Source organism: Pelophylax lessonae (genome assembly GCF_965119305.1).
Source record: "Pelophylax lessonae genome assembly, chromosome: 12".
Lineage (NCBI taxonomy): Eukaryota > Metazoa > Chordata > Amphibia > Anura > Ranidae > Pelophylax > Pelophylax lessonae.
In genome coordinates this window covers 55456283-55471809 of record NC_138779.1, presented here as the reverse complement: position 1 = coordinate 55471809, position 15527 = coordinate 55456283, and the positions used below count along the sequence as shown (strand labels likewise).

At 41.4% G+C, this 15527-nt stretch overlaps 1 protein-coding gene across 1 annotated transcript in view; it reads right to left on the bottom strand.

Moving 5' to 3' along the window:
• Window positions 1-238: 238 nt before the first annotated feature.
• Window positions 239-15527, bottom strand: part of VSIG2 (V-set and immunoglobulin domain containing 2) — a gene marked incomplete at its 3' end in the record, with an annotated part of 50259 nt that continues 34970 nt past the window's right edge. The window contains exons 6-7 of the mRNA XM_082273537.1: window positions 9794-9941; window positions 239-344 (exon numbers count right to left, since the gene is read on the bottom strand). Of these exons, the coding sequence (XP_082129663.1) occupies window positions 239-344; window positions 9794-9941 (254 nt within the window). The remainder of the gene's footprint in view (window positions 345-9793; window positions 9942-15527) is intronic.

Below are 15527 nucleotides of genomic sequence, written 5' to 3'. Positions count from 1 at the left end.
AGCTTAAACATTTAACAGACTAGCAACAGCGCCACCAGCAGAGGAGATAGAGTCAAACATGGCCGTTCTTCCTTGTAGCGTCCTTTTGTTGCTCAGCAGGATTCATACACACAGCAACCAAATCACTGCTGCGATTTTTCCTGCGCAGGTTAAGTAGCGGGGGTGGGGGTGGGGGGAAGTGATTGGTTTCTATGAGTATACTCAAAAAAAAAAAAAGTCCAACCCTGCATATTGTGTGTTAGACAATCCTGTTGTCACCATGTCTTCCCCGAGATTCATGTGAATGACTGGTAGTAACCGACCTTCTTTGCTCCTCTGTCACCATTGGAGAAATGGCGTCCTCTCTGCAGGGAAAATAAGCATCAATAAATATGACCATCTCTCACAAATTAGAAACAACCATCTATTTCTATTTTCCTAAATTAAAAAATGTATTTCTGGATCATCTGTATTTTTTGAAAAAGCAATGTCTAAAACAAGGGCGAGCTTAAAAAAATGTTAGAGCCTTCATTTATATTTTACCACAGGAGTTCAAGGCACAGTTGTGTATATGGAATGCTCTACTGACAGTTATGGAATATACTGTATCTTACAATGCTTTATGTCTGTACACGCTCCACATAGGCAGAGGAATGAAGAAACGTGCAGAGCTGTGCTGTGAATAGACAAGCTCTCTGCTATTTGGCCAGCTTCTGTCAGGCGAGCATGCTTGAAAACCAACAGCTGACCGTCTCCCGATCAGAGCTTTCAGCCGATGGCTGATTGGAGTGTTCTGGCCAGGGGGCGTCCACCTGTAAGAACACAGCAGCTCAGCGGGGGAGATCACTGTACTAATGTCAGGTTGTTAGTGCAGCGGCTCTGACCTGAGTGGATAGTTTTTTAGTTCAACCCACTGGGGTCAACAGAAAAGAACTCACAGTGTGTACCAGGCTTAAGACACAAACACGCTATTGTTCACTGGCATGCCAGATTAATACTTGTCAACAGGACCTTTAGGGGTCTATTTATATATCACAAGCATTCACCCATCCCTCACAAATTCTGACCATATTTCTCTTAGAGCAGAACTTACTGTAACCGTATCTGAGCACCACAAACTGAAAACACCATTTATTCAATTTTTTATATTCAAAGCAAACTCACCCATCCATCAATGTCTCCATGCTTCATTTTGTTGAGAAATCACTTTGAAAAATATCTCCCTAGCATTTCTGGCTGTGACCATCTTGAGTAAGAGCAATTGATTCATGTGGCATTTACTTCCTGGAATCCATCTGCCCTTAGCTCAAGCATGCAGGCAGTAGTCCAAACACTATACACAATGATAGTCACACAATGATAGTCACACAATGATAGTCACACAATGATAGTCACACAATGATAGTCACACAATTATAGTCACACAATTATAGTCACACAATCGTAGTCACACAATCGTAGTCACACAATCGTAGTCACACAATCGTAGTCACACAATCATAGTCACACAATCATAGTCACACAATCATAGTCACACAATCATAGTCACACAATCAGTCACACAATCAGTCACACAATCAGTCACACAATCATAGTCACACAAACACAATCATAGTCACACAATTGTAGTCACACAATCATAGTCACAAAATCATAGTCACACAATCATAGTCACACAATCATAGTCACACAATCGTAGTCACACAATGATAGTCACACAATGATAGTCACACAATCATAGTCACACAATCATAGTCACATAATCGTAGTCACACAATCATAGTCACACAATCATAGTCACACAATCATAGTCACACAATCATAGTCACACAATCATAGTCACATAATCGTAGTCACACAATCATAGTCACATAATCGTAGTCACACAATCATAGACACACAAACACAATCATAGTCACACAATTGTAGTCACACAATCGTAGTCACACAATCGTAGTCACACAATCGTAGTCACACAAACACAATCATAGTCACACAATCGTAGTCACACAATCGTAGTCACACAATCGTAGTCACAAAATCATAGTCACACAATCATAGTCACATAATCGTAGTCACACAATCATAGTCACATAATCGTAGTCACACAATCATAGACACACAAACACAATCATAGTCACACAATTGTAGTCACACAATCGTAGTCACACAATCGTAGTCACACAAACACAATCATAGTCACACAATCGTAGTCACACAATCATAGTCACACAATCATAGTCACACAATCATAGTCACACAATCATAGTCACATAATCGTAGTCACACAATCATAGTCACATAATCGTAGTCACACAATCATAGACACACAAACACAATCATAGTCACACAATTGTAGTCACACAATCGTAGTCACACAATCGTAGTCACACAATCGTAGTCACACAAACACAATCATAGTCACACAATCGTAGTCACACAATCGTAGTCACACAATCGTAGTCACAAAATCATAGTCACACAATCATAGTCACACAATCATAGTCACACAATCATAGTCACACAATCATAGTCACACAATCATAGTCACACAATCATAGTCACATAAACACAATCATAGTCACACAATCGTAGTCACACAATCGTAGTCACACAATCGTAGTCACACAATCAGTCACACAATCATAGTCACACAATCGTAGTCACACAATCAAAGTCACATAATCGTAGTCACACAATCGTAGTCACACAATCGTAGTCACATAATCATAGTCACACAATCATAGTCACACAATCGTAGTCACACAATCATAGTCACACAAGCATAGTCACATAATCATAGTCACACAATCATAGTCACACAATCATAGTCACACAAACAAAATCATAGTCACACAATCATAGTCACACAAACACAATCAAGTCACACAATCGTAGACACACAATCGTAGTCACACAATCGTAGACACACAATCGTAGACACACAATCATAGTCACACAAACACAATCATAGTCACACAATCGTAGTCACACAATTGTAGTCACACAATTGTAGTCACACAATTGTAGTCACACAATCATAGTCACACAATCATAGTCACACAATCATAGTCACACAATCATAGTCACACAATCATAGTCACACAATCATAGTCACACAATCATAGTCACACAATCATAGTCACACAATCGTAGTCACACAATCGTTGTCACACAATCGTAGTCACATAATCGTAGTCACACAATCGTAGTCACACAATCATAGTCACACAATCGTAGTCACACAATCATAGTCACACAATCATAGTCACATAATCGTAGTCACACAATCATAGTCACATAATCGTAGTCACACAATGATTGTCACACAATCATAGTCACACAATCATAGTCACACAATCGTAGTCACACAATCGTAGTCACACAAACACAATCATAGTCACACAATCATAGTAACACAATCATAGTCACACAATCATAGTCACACAAACACAATCATAGTCACACAATCATAGTCACTCAATCATAGTCACTCAATCATAGTCACACAATCGTAGTCACACAATCGTAGTCACACAATCATAGTCACATAATCATAGTCACACAATCATAGTCACACAATCATAGTCACACAATCATAGTCACACAATCAGTCACACAATCATAGTCACACAATTGTAGTCACACAATCGTCGTCACACAATCGTGGTCACACAATCATTGTCACACAAACACAATCATAGTCACACAATCGTAGTCACACAATCATAGTCACACAATCGTAGTCACACAATCATAGTCACACAATCATAGTCACACAAACACAATCATAGTCACACAATCGTAGTCACACAATCATAGTCACACAAACACAATCATAGTCACACAATCGTAGTCACACAATCATAGTCACACAAACATAGTCACACAATCATAGTCACACAAACACAATCATAGTCACACAATCATAGTCACACAAACACAATCATAGTCACACAATCGTAGTCACACAATCGTAGTCACACAATCGTAGTCACACAATCGTAGTCACACAATCATAGTCACACAAACACAATCATAGTCACACAATCGTAGTCACACAATCATAGTCACACAATCATAGTCACACAATCGTAGTCACACAATCGTAGTCACACAATCATAGTCACACAATCATAGTCACACAAACACAATCAGTCACACAATCATAGTCACACAATCATAGTCACACAATCATAGTCACACAATCATAGTCACACAATCATAGTCACACAATCATAGTCACACAATCATAGTCACACAATCATAGTCACACAATCATAGTCACACAATCGTAGTCACACAATCGTAGTCACACAATCGTAGTCACACAATCATAGTCACACAAACACAATCAGTCACACAATCATAGTCACACAATCATAGTCACACAATCGTAGTCACACACTCGTAGTCACACAATCATAGTCACACAATCATAGTCACACAATCATAGTCACACAATCGTAGTCACACAATCGTAGTCACACAATCGTAGTCACACAATCATAGTCACACAATCATAGTCACACAAACACAATCATAGTCACACAATCGTAGTCACACAATCATAGTCACACAAACACAATCATAGTCACACAATCGTAGTCACACAATCATAGTCACACAATCGTAGTCACACAATCGTAGTCACACAATCATAGTCACACAATCATAGTCACACAATCATAGTCACACAATCATAGTCACACAATCAGTCACACAATCAGTCACACAATCATAGTCACACAATCATAGTCACACAATCATAGTCACACAATCGTAGTCACACAATCATAGTCACATAATCGTAGTCACACAATCAAAGACACACAAACACAATCATAGTCACACAATCAGTCACACAATCAGTCACACAATCGTAGTCACACAATCATAGTCACACAATCATAGTCACACAATCATAGTCACACAATCATAGTCACACAATCATAGTCACACAATCGTAGTCACACAATCGTAGTCACACAATCGTAGTCACACAATCATAGTCACACAATCATAGTCACACAAACACAATCATAGTCACACAATCGTAGTCACACAATCATAGTCACACAATCGTAGTCACACAATCGTAGTCACACAATCATAGTCACACAATCATAGTCACACAATCATAGTCACACAATCATAGTCACACAATCAGTCACACAATCAGTCACACAATCATAGTCACACAATCATAGTCACACAATCATAGTCACACAATCATAGTCACACAATCATAGTCACATAATCGTAGTCACACAATCAAAGACACACAAACACAATCATAGTCACACAATCAGTCACACAATCAGTCACACAATCAGTCACACAATCGTAGTCACACAATCATAGTCACACAATCATAGTCACACAATCATAGTCACATATTCATAGTCACATATTCATAGTCACACAATCATAGTCACACAATCATAGTCACACAAACACAATCATAGTCACACAATCGTAGTCACACAATCATAGTCACATAATCGTAGTCACACAATCAAAGACACACAAACACAATCATAGTCACACAATCAGTCACACAATCAGTCACACAATCGTAGTCACACAATCATAGTCACACAATCATAGTCACACAATCATAGTCACACAATCGTAGTCACACAATCGTAGTCACACAATCATAGTCACACAATCATAGTCACACAAACACAATCATAGTCACACAATCGTAGTCACACAATCATAGTCACACAATCGTAGTCACACAATCGTAGTCACACAATCATAGTCACACAATCATAGTCACACAATCATAGTCACACAATCATAGTCACACAATCAGTCACACAATCAGTCACACAATCATAGTCACACAATCATAGTCACACAATCATAGTCACACAATCGTAGTCACACAATCATAGTCACATAATCGTAGTCACACAATCAAAGACACACAAACACAATCATAGTCACACAATCAGTCACACAATCAGTCACACAATCGTAGTCACACAATCATAGTCACACAATCATAGTCACACAATCATAGTCACATATTCATAGTCACATAATCATAGTCACATAATCGTAGTCACACAATCATAGACACACAAACACAATCATAGTCACACAATTGTAGTCACACAATCGTAGTCACACAAACACAATCATAGTCACACAATCATAGTCACACAATCATAGTCACACAAACACAATCATAGTCACACAATCGTAGTCACACAATCGTAGTCACACAATCGTAGTCACACAATCGTAGTCACACAATCAGTCACACAATCATAGTCACACAATCGTAGTCACACAATCATAGTCACATAATCGTAGTCACACAATCATAGTCACACAATCATAGTCACACAATCATAGTCACACAATCATAGTCACATAATCGTAGTCACACAATCATAGTCACATAATCGTAGTCACACAATCATAGACACACAAACACAATCATAGTCACACAATTGTAGTCACACAATCGTAGTCACACAAACACAATCATAGTCACACAATCGTAGTCACACAATCGTAGTCACAAAATCATAGTCACACAATCATAGTCACACAATCATAGTCACACAATCATAGTCACACAATCATAGTCACACAAACACAATCATAGTCACATAATCGTAGTCACACAAACACAATCATAGTCACACAATCATAGTCACACAATCATAGTCACACAATCATAGTCACATAATCATTGTCACACAATCATAGTCACATAATCGTAGTCACACAATGATTGTCACACAATCATAGTCACACAATTGTAGTCACACAATCGTAGTCACACAATCATAGTCACACAATCATAGTCACACAATCATAGTCACACAATTATAGTCACACAATCGTAGTCACACAATCATAGTCACACAATCGTAGTCACACAATCATAGTCACACAATCATAGTCACACAATCATAGTCACACAATCATAGTCACATAATCATTGTCACACAATCATAGTCACATAATCGTAGTCACACAATGATTGTCACACAATCATAGTCACACAATTGTAGTCACACAATCGTAGTCACACAATCGTAGTCACACAAACACAATCATAGTCACACAATCGTAGTCACACAATCGTAGTCACACAATCATAGTCACACAATCATAGTCACACAATCATAGTCACACAATCATAGTCACACAATCATAGTCACAAAATCATAGTCACACAATCATAGTCACATAATCGTAGTCACACAATCGTAGTCACACAATCATAGTCACACAATCGTAGTCACATAATCATAGTCACACAATCATAGTCACATAATCATAGTCACACAATCATAGTCACACAATCATAGTCACACAAACAAAATCATAGTCACACAATCATAGTCACACAAACACAATCAAGTCACACAATCGTAGTCACACAATCGTAGTCACACAATCATAGTCACACAAACACAATCATAGTCACACAATCGTAGTCACACAACCGTAGTCACACAATCGTAGTCACACAATCATAGTCACACAATCATAGTCACACAATCATAGTCACACAATCATAGTCACACAATCATAGTCACACAATCATAGTCACACAATCATAGTCACACAATCATAGTCACACAAACACAATCATAGTCACACAATCGTAGTCACACAACCGTAGTCACACAATCGTAGTCACACAATCATAGTCACACAATCATAGTCACACAATCATAGTCACACAATCATAGTCACATAATCGTAGTCACACAATCATAGTCACATAATTGTAGTCACACAATGATTGTCACACAATGATTGTCACACAATCATAGTCACACAATCATAGTCACACAAACGTAGTCACACAATCGTAGTCACACAATCGTAGTCACACAATCATAGTCACATAATCATTGTCACACAATCATAGTCACATAATCGTAGTCACACAATGATTGTCACACAATCATAGTCACACAATCATAGTCACACAATCATAGTCACACAAACACAATCATAGTCACATAATCGTAGTCACACAAACACAATCATAGTCACACAATCATAGTAACACAATCATAGTCACACAATCATAGTCACACAAACACAATCATAGTCACTCAATCGTAGTCACACAATCGTAGTCACACAATCGTAGTCACACAATCGTAGTCACACAATCGTAGTCACACAATCGTAGTCACACAAACACAATCATAGTCACACAATCGTAGTCACACAATCGTAGTCACACAATCAGTCACACAATCATAGTCACACAATCATAGTCACACAATCATAGTCACATAATCGTAGTCACACAATCATAGTCACATAATTGTAGTCACACAATGATTGTCACACAATGATTGTCACACAATCATAGTCACACAATCATAGTCACACAAACGTAGTCACACAATCATAGTCACACAATCATAGTCACACAATCATAGTCACACAATCATAGTCACACAATCATAGTCACATAATCATTGTCACACAATCATAGTCACATAATCGTAGTCACACAATGATTGTCACACAATCATAGTCACACAATCATAGTCACACAATCATAGTCACACAAACACAATCATAGTCACACAATCGTAGTCACACAAACACAATCATAGTCACACAATCATAGTAACACAATCATAGTCACACAATCATAGTCACACAATCATAGTCACACAAACACAATCATAGTCACTCAATCGTAGTCACACAATCGTAGTCACACAATGATTGTCACACAATCATAGTCACACAATCATAGTCACACAATCATAGTCACACAAACACAATCATAGTCACACAATCGTAGTCACACAAACACAATCATAGTCACACAATCATAGTCACACAATCATAGTCACACAATCATAGTCACACAATCATAGTCACACAATCATAGTCACACAATCATAGTCACACAATCATAGTCACACAAACACAATCATAGTCACTCAATCGTAGTCACACAATTGTAGTCACACAATCGTAGTCACACAATCATAGTCACACAATCATAGTCATACAATCAATCATGACTATACAACCATTCAGCTCCAAAAGATCAGGTGCCTGTCCAACTCGTACCATAAAGTATCAGATGTGAAGATTGGATGACTGCACACGGACGTTCAAAAGATCCAAAAGTTAAATTCAAAATACTGTACAAAAAAAATCCATACAAACAAAGCACAGGTCGAAGAGCTAGTGTTTATGCGTTTCACGAATCGGGTGCTTTATTATATTGATTACGTGCCTGTCGATGTGAAACACGTTACAGAATTTGTGAGGACTGGGCAAATGCTTGTGACATTCATACAATGATTTTTTATAAACAGAACATTAAATGTGGAAAAGGTTTCTGACCCCCGGTATAAAGGGCTCCCACCTGCGACCCTCCCTATCGGATTATTTCACACTGCAGAGAATACAGCAAGAAGAATGGGATCATTGCAAAGTGGGTGAGAACTTCCAGGACTTTCAAGGTAGGCAAAGATAAAAAAATGATGACAGCTCACTACTGGAGCCCCTAACAGTTAGGAAGGCAACGCCTGGCCCAGCTCATCAGACTCCACATCCCTTCTGGGTGGATTGTCCCCTAAAATATTCTAAAAAGGATTCCAAAATGGGCCCATAGAAGAGTGTGGCTGCCTCCATATTTCATTTCCACAGCATGCGTGGGAATAAAAGACGGAACCCAACTGGCCGGAGCTCTGTTGTTTTTTCTTTCTTATAAATGTTAAGCCAAGTGATTTTTCTGTGTTGATAAAAGAAGGAATTTTCTCCCCGGATGAAGAATCCGGACCTCCCTGCCAACCTGATGTCGCTGCCAGGATAGTCGGGCTTTGGAACGTCCTTTCTCTTCTTTCTGTAGCAGAGGAAATATAAGACGATGGCTGCGATGAGGAGCAGCGCCAAGATGACACCCACCACGGCACCCGCTACCGCTCCGGCCTCTGCAACGCCTGGGAACACACGAAGAACCACAAGTCAGAGCAAATCTCCAGATCATTCCCAGAATCTACTATTCAAATCAATCTAATCCCAAGAACAAAAATGTCATATTCAGGTCTTTTTTTCCTGTCCAGGGTGACAACACTCACTCCAGAGGCGTAACTAGAACCTTCAGGGCCCCGGTGCAAGAAACCATGAAGGGCCCCCTGGACCCCTGGCGCCCTTTACTCTAGTTGCGGGGCCCTTTATTACGGTGAGGGAAGGAAGAATTCTGAAGGGGGGGGGCAGCACAGAAGGGGGGGGGGACCAGGGGAGCACACAGGGGCCCAGAGACACCAGAACACAAGTATACTGGATAGGAGAAGTGTACAAAGGGCAGCGTACAGAGGAACCAATCTCCTCCATTTTCCTCCTGCAGCTACAGATGGAAAAAGGAGGACAGTGATTTCTCTACATGCTGCCCCTCCTATTCAGGTGTACAGGGGAGCCACATGGGCCCCCTTGAGCATGGGGCCCGGTTGCGATTGCAACCCCTGCAACCCCTGTAGTTACGCCCCTGACTCACTCACTGTACTGTATATATGAAGGGACAGTGTTGTCACCCTAGAAAAGGACTACAGAACACCTTCCCTATCTGCATTATCATAACATAGAAGGGAGGTGCTGTGTAGTACATAAAAGCTAGCTGGAAAAAATGTAACCGATAAGATCGCAGCACAGGCAAGTGACTAGGAGAGGACAGAAGCAGAAGGTCACTATAGCCAGGCAACTTGCATTTTCAAAAGAAGGTCAGCAAAGGCAAATAATGTAATTCTCCCATGAAACACCAAGAGAAGTGCTACTATGCAGAACAGATACTGAGAATTACACCCAGTATACAGGACAAGAGAAGTAGTACTGTGCAGAGTCCATACATACAGAATAAGAGAAGTAGTACTGTGCGGAGTCCATACATACAGAATAAGAGAAGTAGTACTGTGCGGAGTCCATACATACAGAATAAGTGAAGTAGTACTGTGCAGAGTCCATACATACAGAATAAGAGAAGTGGTACTGTGCGGAGTCCATACATACAGAATAAGAGAAGTAGTACTGTGCGGAGTCCATACATACAGAATAAGAGAAGTGGTACTGTGCAGAGTCCATACATACAGAATAAGAGAAGTGGTACTGTGCAGAGTCCATACATACAGAATAAGAGAAGTGGTACTGTGCGGAGTCCATACATACAGAATAAGAGAAGTGGTACTGTGCGGAGTCCATACATACAGAATAAGAGAAGTGGTACTGTGCAGAGTCCATACATACAGAATAAGAGAAGTGGTACTGTGCGGAGTCCATACATACAGAATAAGAGAAGTGGTACTGTGCAGAGTCCATACATAGAGAATAAGAGAAGTAGTACTGTGCAGAGTACATACATACAGAATAAGTGAAGTAGTACTGTGCAGAGTCCATACATACAGAATAAGAGAAGTGGTACTGTGCGGAGTCCATACATAGAGAATAAGAGAAGTGGTACTGTGCTGTATCATTGTAATCGAGGTTTATCCTCAGCGCTCTCCATTAATAGAGGATGTAAGTGGGGCAGACACATAAATCAGAGCGGATATTCATGCTGGGAAATATCCAGAGAATGTGTGGCGTTCCCCCATTATTCATATCACCTGTCAGCTTCTAAATGTATCTCTTCCTCTCCGCCGGAAAATATTGACACCATGCGAGTGACACCTCCGCAGATGCTGCATTGTTTAGATTGCTGGTTGTCAGTATAAACTGCTTATTTATCAGTGTGAATTGTGTGATCGGTGTCTGTGCAGCAGGAGTGAGCAGAGCCGGATTCACCTACCTTCCAGAGCCAGGAATCAGCATTGGAGACTGGACTGAGACAATACAAATGTTGCCGATTCTTTTTGATATCATACAGCCAATGAGCCAATGAGAAAAGTTTTAGATTTCTCACCTTTGGCCCCTTTCACACAGGCTTTCCGATCCGATCGGCCTGTCCGTTTTTCAGGCGGACCTGATCGGATGCTCCATGCACCCCTGTGGAGCGGTGGATGTCAACGGAGACATGTCCGCTGACACCTGTCGCTATCCGATCCTGTCCATAAAAGCCAGACAGATGGAAACCCTATTTTCCATCCATCTGGAGGATCGGATCGGATCGGATAGGATCGGATGAGAATGGACAGGCGCTCCGTTCTCATCCGATCTTCCATAGAGGAGAGTGTGGATCTGACAGCTCTGTCTCTGCAAAGTAAGCAGAGACGGAGCTGTCATCCACCTGCTCAGCAGGGATCAGCGGATCGATCCCCCCGCTGAGCAAAACGGAGTCCGTCAGGTGCACCGGCCTTGTGAAAGGGGCCTTTGGCTCATTCACACTGCAGCTCAAAAAAAAAAACAACTGCTTTTGCAGGCATTTGAGCTTTTATTTCTCTGCCTAAAAGCTTGAAGAAGCTTGTTTTTCTTTTCCTGCTCTTTTGCACGTTTTTATTGAGCTTTTTTGAGCATAAGCAATTTTTTTTTTCACAAACCCTCCCCCCTCAGCTCATTTCTTTGAGCTTGGTAGGTTTTTTTCTGCCTGTAAGAGCATATGCCTGTAAACTCGTGAAGAAGCCATAGTGTGCGTGGACACATAGGATAACATGGAGGGGAGTTTCCAGGCAGAAAAAAATGAGAGCTCAAAAAAGCTCAAAAGCCCGTAGGAGCCGCTTCTTTGAGCTTCTTTGAGATGCAGTGTGCATAAACTCGAAGGCTGCTCACAATGGATATGTTTTTTTTTTTTTTTCATTCAGCCAGTGGACTGATCCACAAAAAATGAATGGATTTCCCCATCCACGCAAACTAGGTAGACAGAATATCCTCACCGTGGAGACCCTGTATTCTGACCATGAGGCTCTCCACTGTAAGAATGCACCAAATAGCGGCTGCACCCCATTGGAATTTTTTTCTTGATCAGTGGCTGCAGCTGTAGATCAAGAAATGTTTTGCAACAAGCCCCTGATGAGCGGGAACAACCATGGATCGCTTACAGTAGTGTCACTTTAGGGCTCACTTATACTAGCATCTCTTTAGGGCTCACTTATACTAGCATCTCTTTAGGGCTCGCTTACACTAGTGTCATTTTAGGGCTTGCTTACCCTTGCGTCACTTTAGGGCTCGCATACACTAGTGTCACTTTAGGGCTCGCTTACAATAGCGTCACTTTAGGGCTTGCTTACACTAGAGTCACTTTAGGGCTCACTTATACTAGCATCACTTTAGGGCTTGCTTACACTAGCGTCACTTTAGGGCTCACTTACAATAGTGTCACTTTAGGGCTCGCTTACACTAGCGTCACTTTAGGGCTTGCTTACAATAGCGTCACTTTAGGGTCCGCCTACACTAGTGCCACTTTAGGGTCCGCTTACACTAAAGTCACCTTAGGGCTCACTTACACTAGCATCACTTTAGGGCTCACTTACACTAGTGTCACTTTAGGGCTCACTTACACTAGCGCCACTTTAGGGTCCGCTTACACTAGCGTTACTTTAGGGCTCACTTACACTAGCATTACTTTAGGGCTCACTTACACTAGTGTCACTTTAGGGCTCACTTACACTAGCGCCACTTTAGGGTCCGCTTACACTAGCGTTACTTTAGGGCTCACTTACACTAGCGTCACTTTAGGGCTCACTTACACTAGCATCACTTTAGGGCTTGCTTACACTAGCGTCACTTTAGGGTCCGCTCACACTAGTGCCACTTTAGGGTCCGCTTACACTATCGTCACCTTAGGGCTCACTTACACTAGCATCACTTTAGGGCTCACTTACACTAGCATTACTTTAGGGCTCACTTACACTAGTGTCACTTTAGGGCTCACTTACACTAGTGTCACTTTAGGGTCCGCTTACACTAGCGTCACTTTAGGGCTCACTTACACTAGCGTTACTTTAGGGCTCACTTACACTAGCGTCACTTTAGGGCTCACTTACACTAGCGTTACTTTAGGGCTCACTTACACTAGTGCCACTTTAGGGCTAACTTACACTAGCATCACTTTAGGGCTTGCTTACACTAGCGTCCCTTTAGGGTCCGCCTACACTAGTGCCACTTTAGGGTCCGCTTACACTAAAGTCACCTTAGGGCTCACTTACACTAGCATTACTTTAGGGCTCACTTACACTAGCATTACTTTAGGGCTCACTTACACTAGCGTCACTTTAGGGCTCACTTACACTAGCATCACTTTTGGGCTTGCTTACACTAGCGTCACTTTAGGGCTCACTTACACTAGCGTCACTTTAGGGCTCGCTTACACTAGTGTCACTTTAGGGTTTAATTACACTAGCATCACTTTAGGGCTCAATTACACTAGTGTCACTTTAGGGCTTGCTTACACTAGTGTCACTTTAGGGCTTGCTTACACTAGCGTCACTTTAGGGCTTGCTTACACTAGCGTCACTTTGGGGTCCGCTTACACTAGTGCCACTTTAGGGCTCACTTACACTAGCATCACTTTAGAGCTCACTTACACTAGCGTGGTGGTGGTAAATCACTTTATCAGGCACTGAGGAGTTATTATGTTGCCTCCTCACCACCTGTTTTAAACCCTAAACACCTGCACCACAATACCGCAACTGCATGCATTGCACACGATAGCGGTGTGGCACCAATAACCTGAATGGGCTGCGTTCGTTACTGCATGTACACTCCCGTCTGCGTTCGTTACTGCATGTACACTCCCGTTTTGCAGCTTAAGGTGGAGCAGTTGGGGGTGGTAAAAACACAGTTCAGTCATGTGTTTTTACTGCCTCCCAATTGCAAGTGTAAAGAAGCCCTTAAGCAGGCGAGGCTCTGCGCCTTTGAGCTGCAGATAACGGATTACACCCAAATTAAGTCTAGTGTTACAATGTAACGGCTATCTAGATTTTGACAGATTCACCATCATATCTATATAATCTTGTTGGGACATCCTATTCATCCATTGCAAAACAATGTGGCCACTGTGCTCTGTAATATAATGTAGCAGCATTAGTGACACAAAGTAAGCAGCACTGCGTTCCGGCAACTTCCCATCTACATCAAAATTAAAAAGAGTCGGGCTGAGTTCTTAGCCATTCGGGAGATGCATTGTATTTTTATCAATGAATGCAAAGCTTCCACTGATTGGCTGAGATGGAAATTGTTATGCCATCTGCTCTCTCTACCTCGGCCAATCAGAGGAAGCCTTGTATTCATTAATAAAAATACAAGGCATCTCCTGAATGGTGAAGAAGAACTCAGCCAGACAGAAAATCACCCGAACTACTGCTGGAACACAGCGCTGCATAATGTATGTAACTGATGCTACCAGGGCCATGACAAGGGGTGGGCAGGAGGAGCGGCTGCCCTGGGCACTGTGATATGATGTGAGGTGGGAGGGTACCATGAGGAGATTGAAGTGGAGGGGATTTGTGTTGGAAGGGGAAATTGGGGGGCAGAAGGTGGTAAGAATTACTCTAGGAAGGGAAATTTGGGGGTGTGTGCTAGGAGTGGTGATTTAGGGGGATCTGTGTTGGGAGGGAGGAAGAGGATTTGTACTAGAAGGGGGGATTGGGGGGTTTCATCCT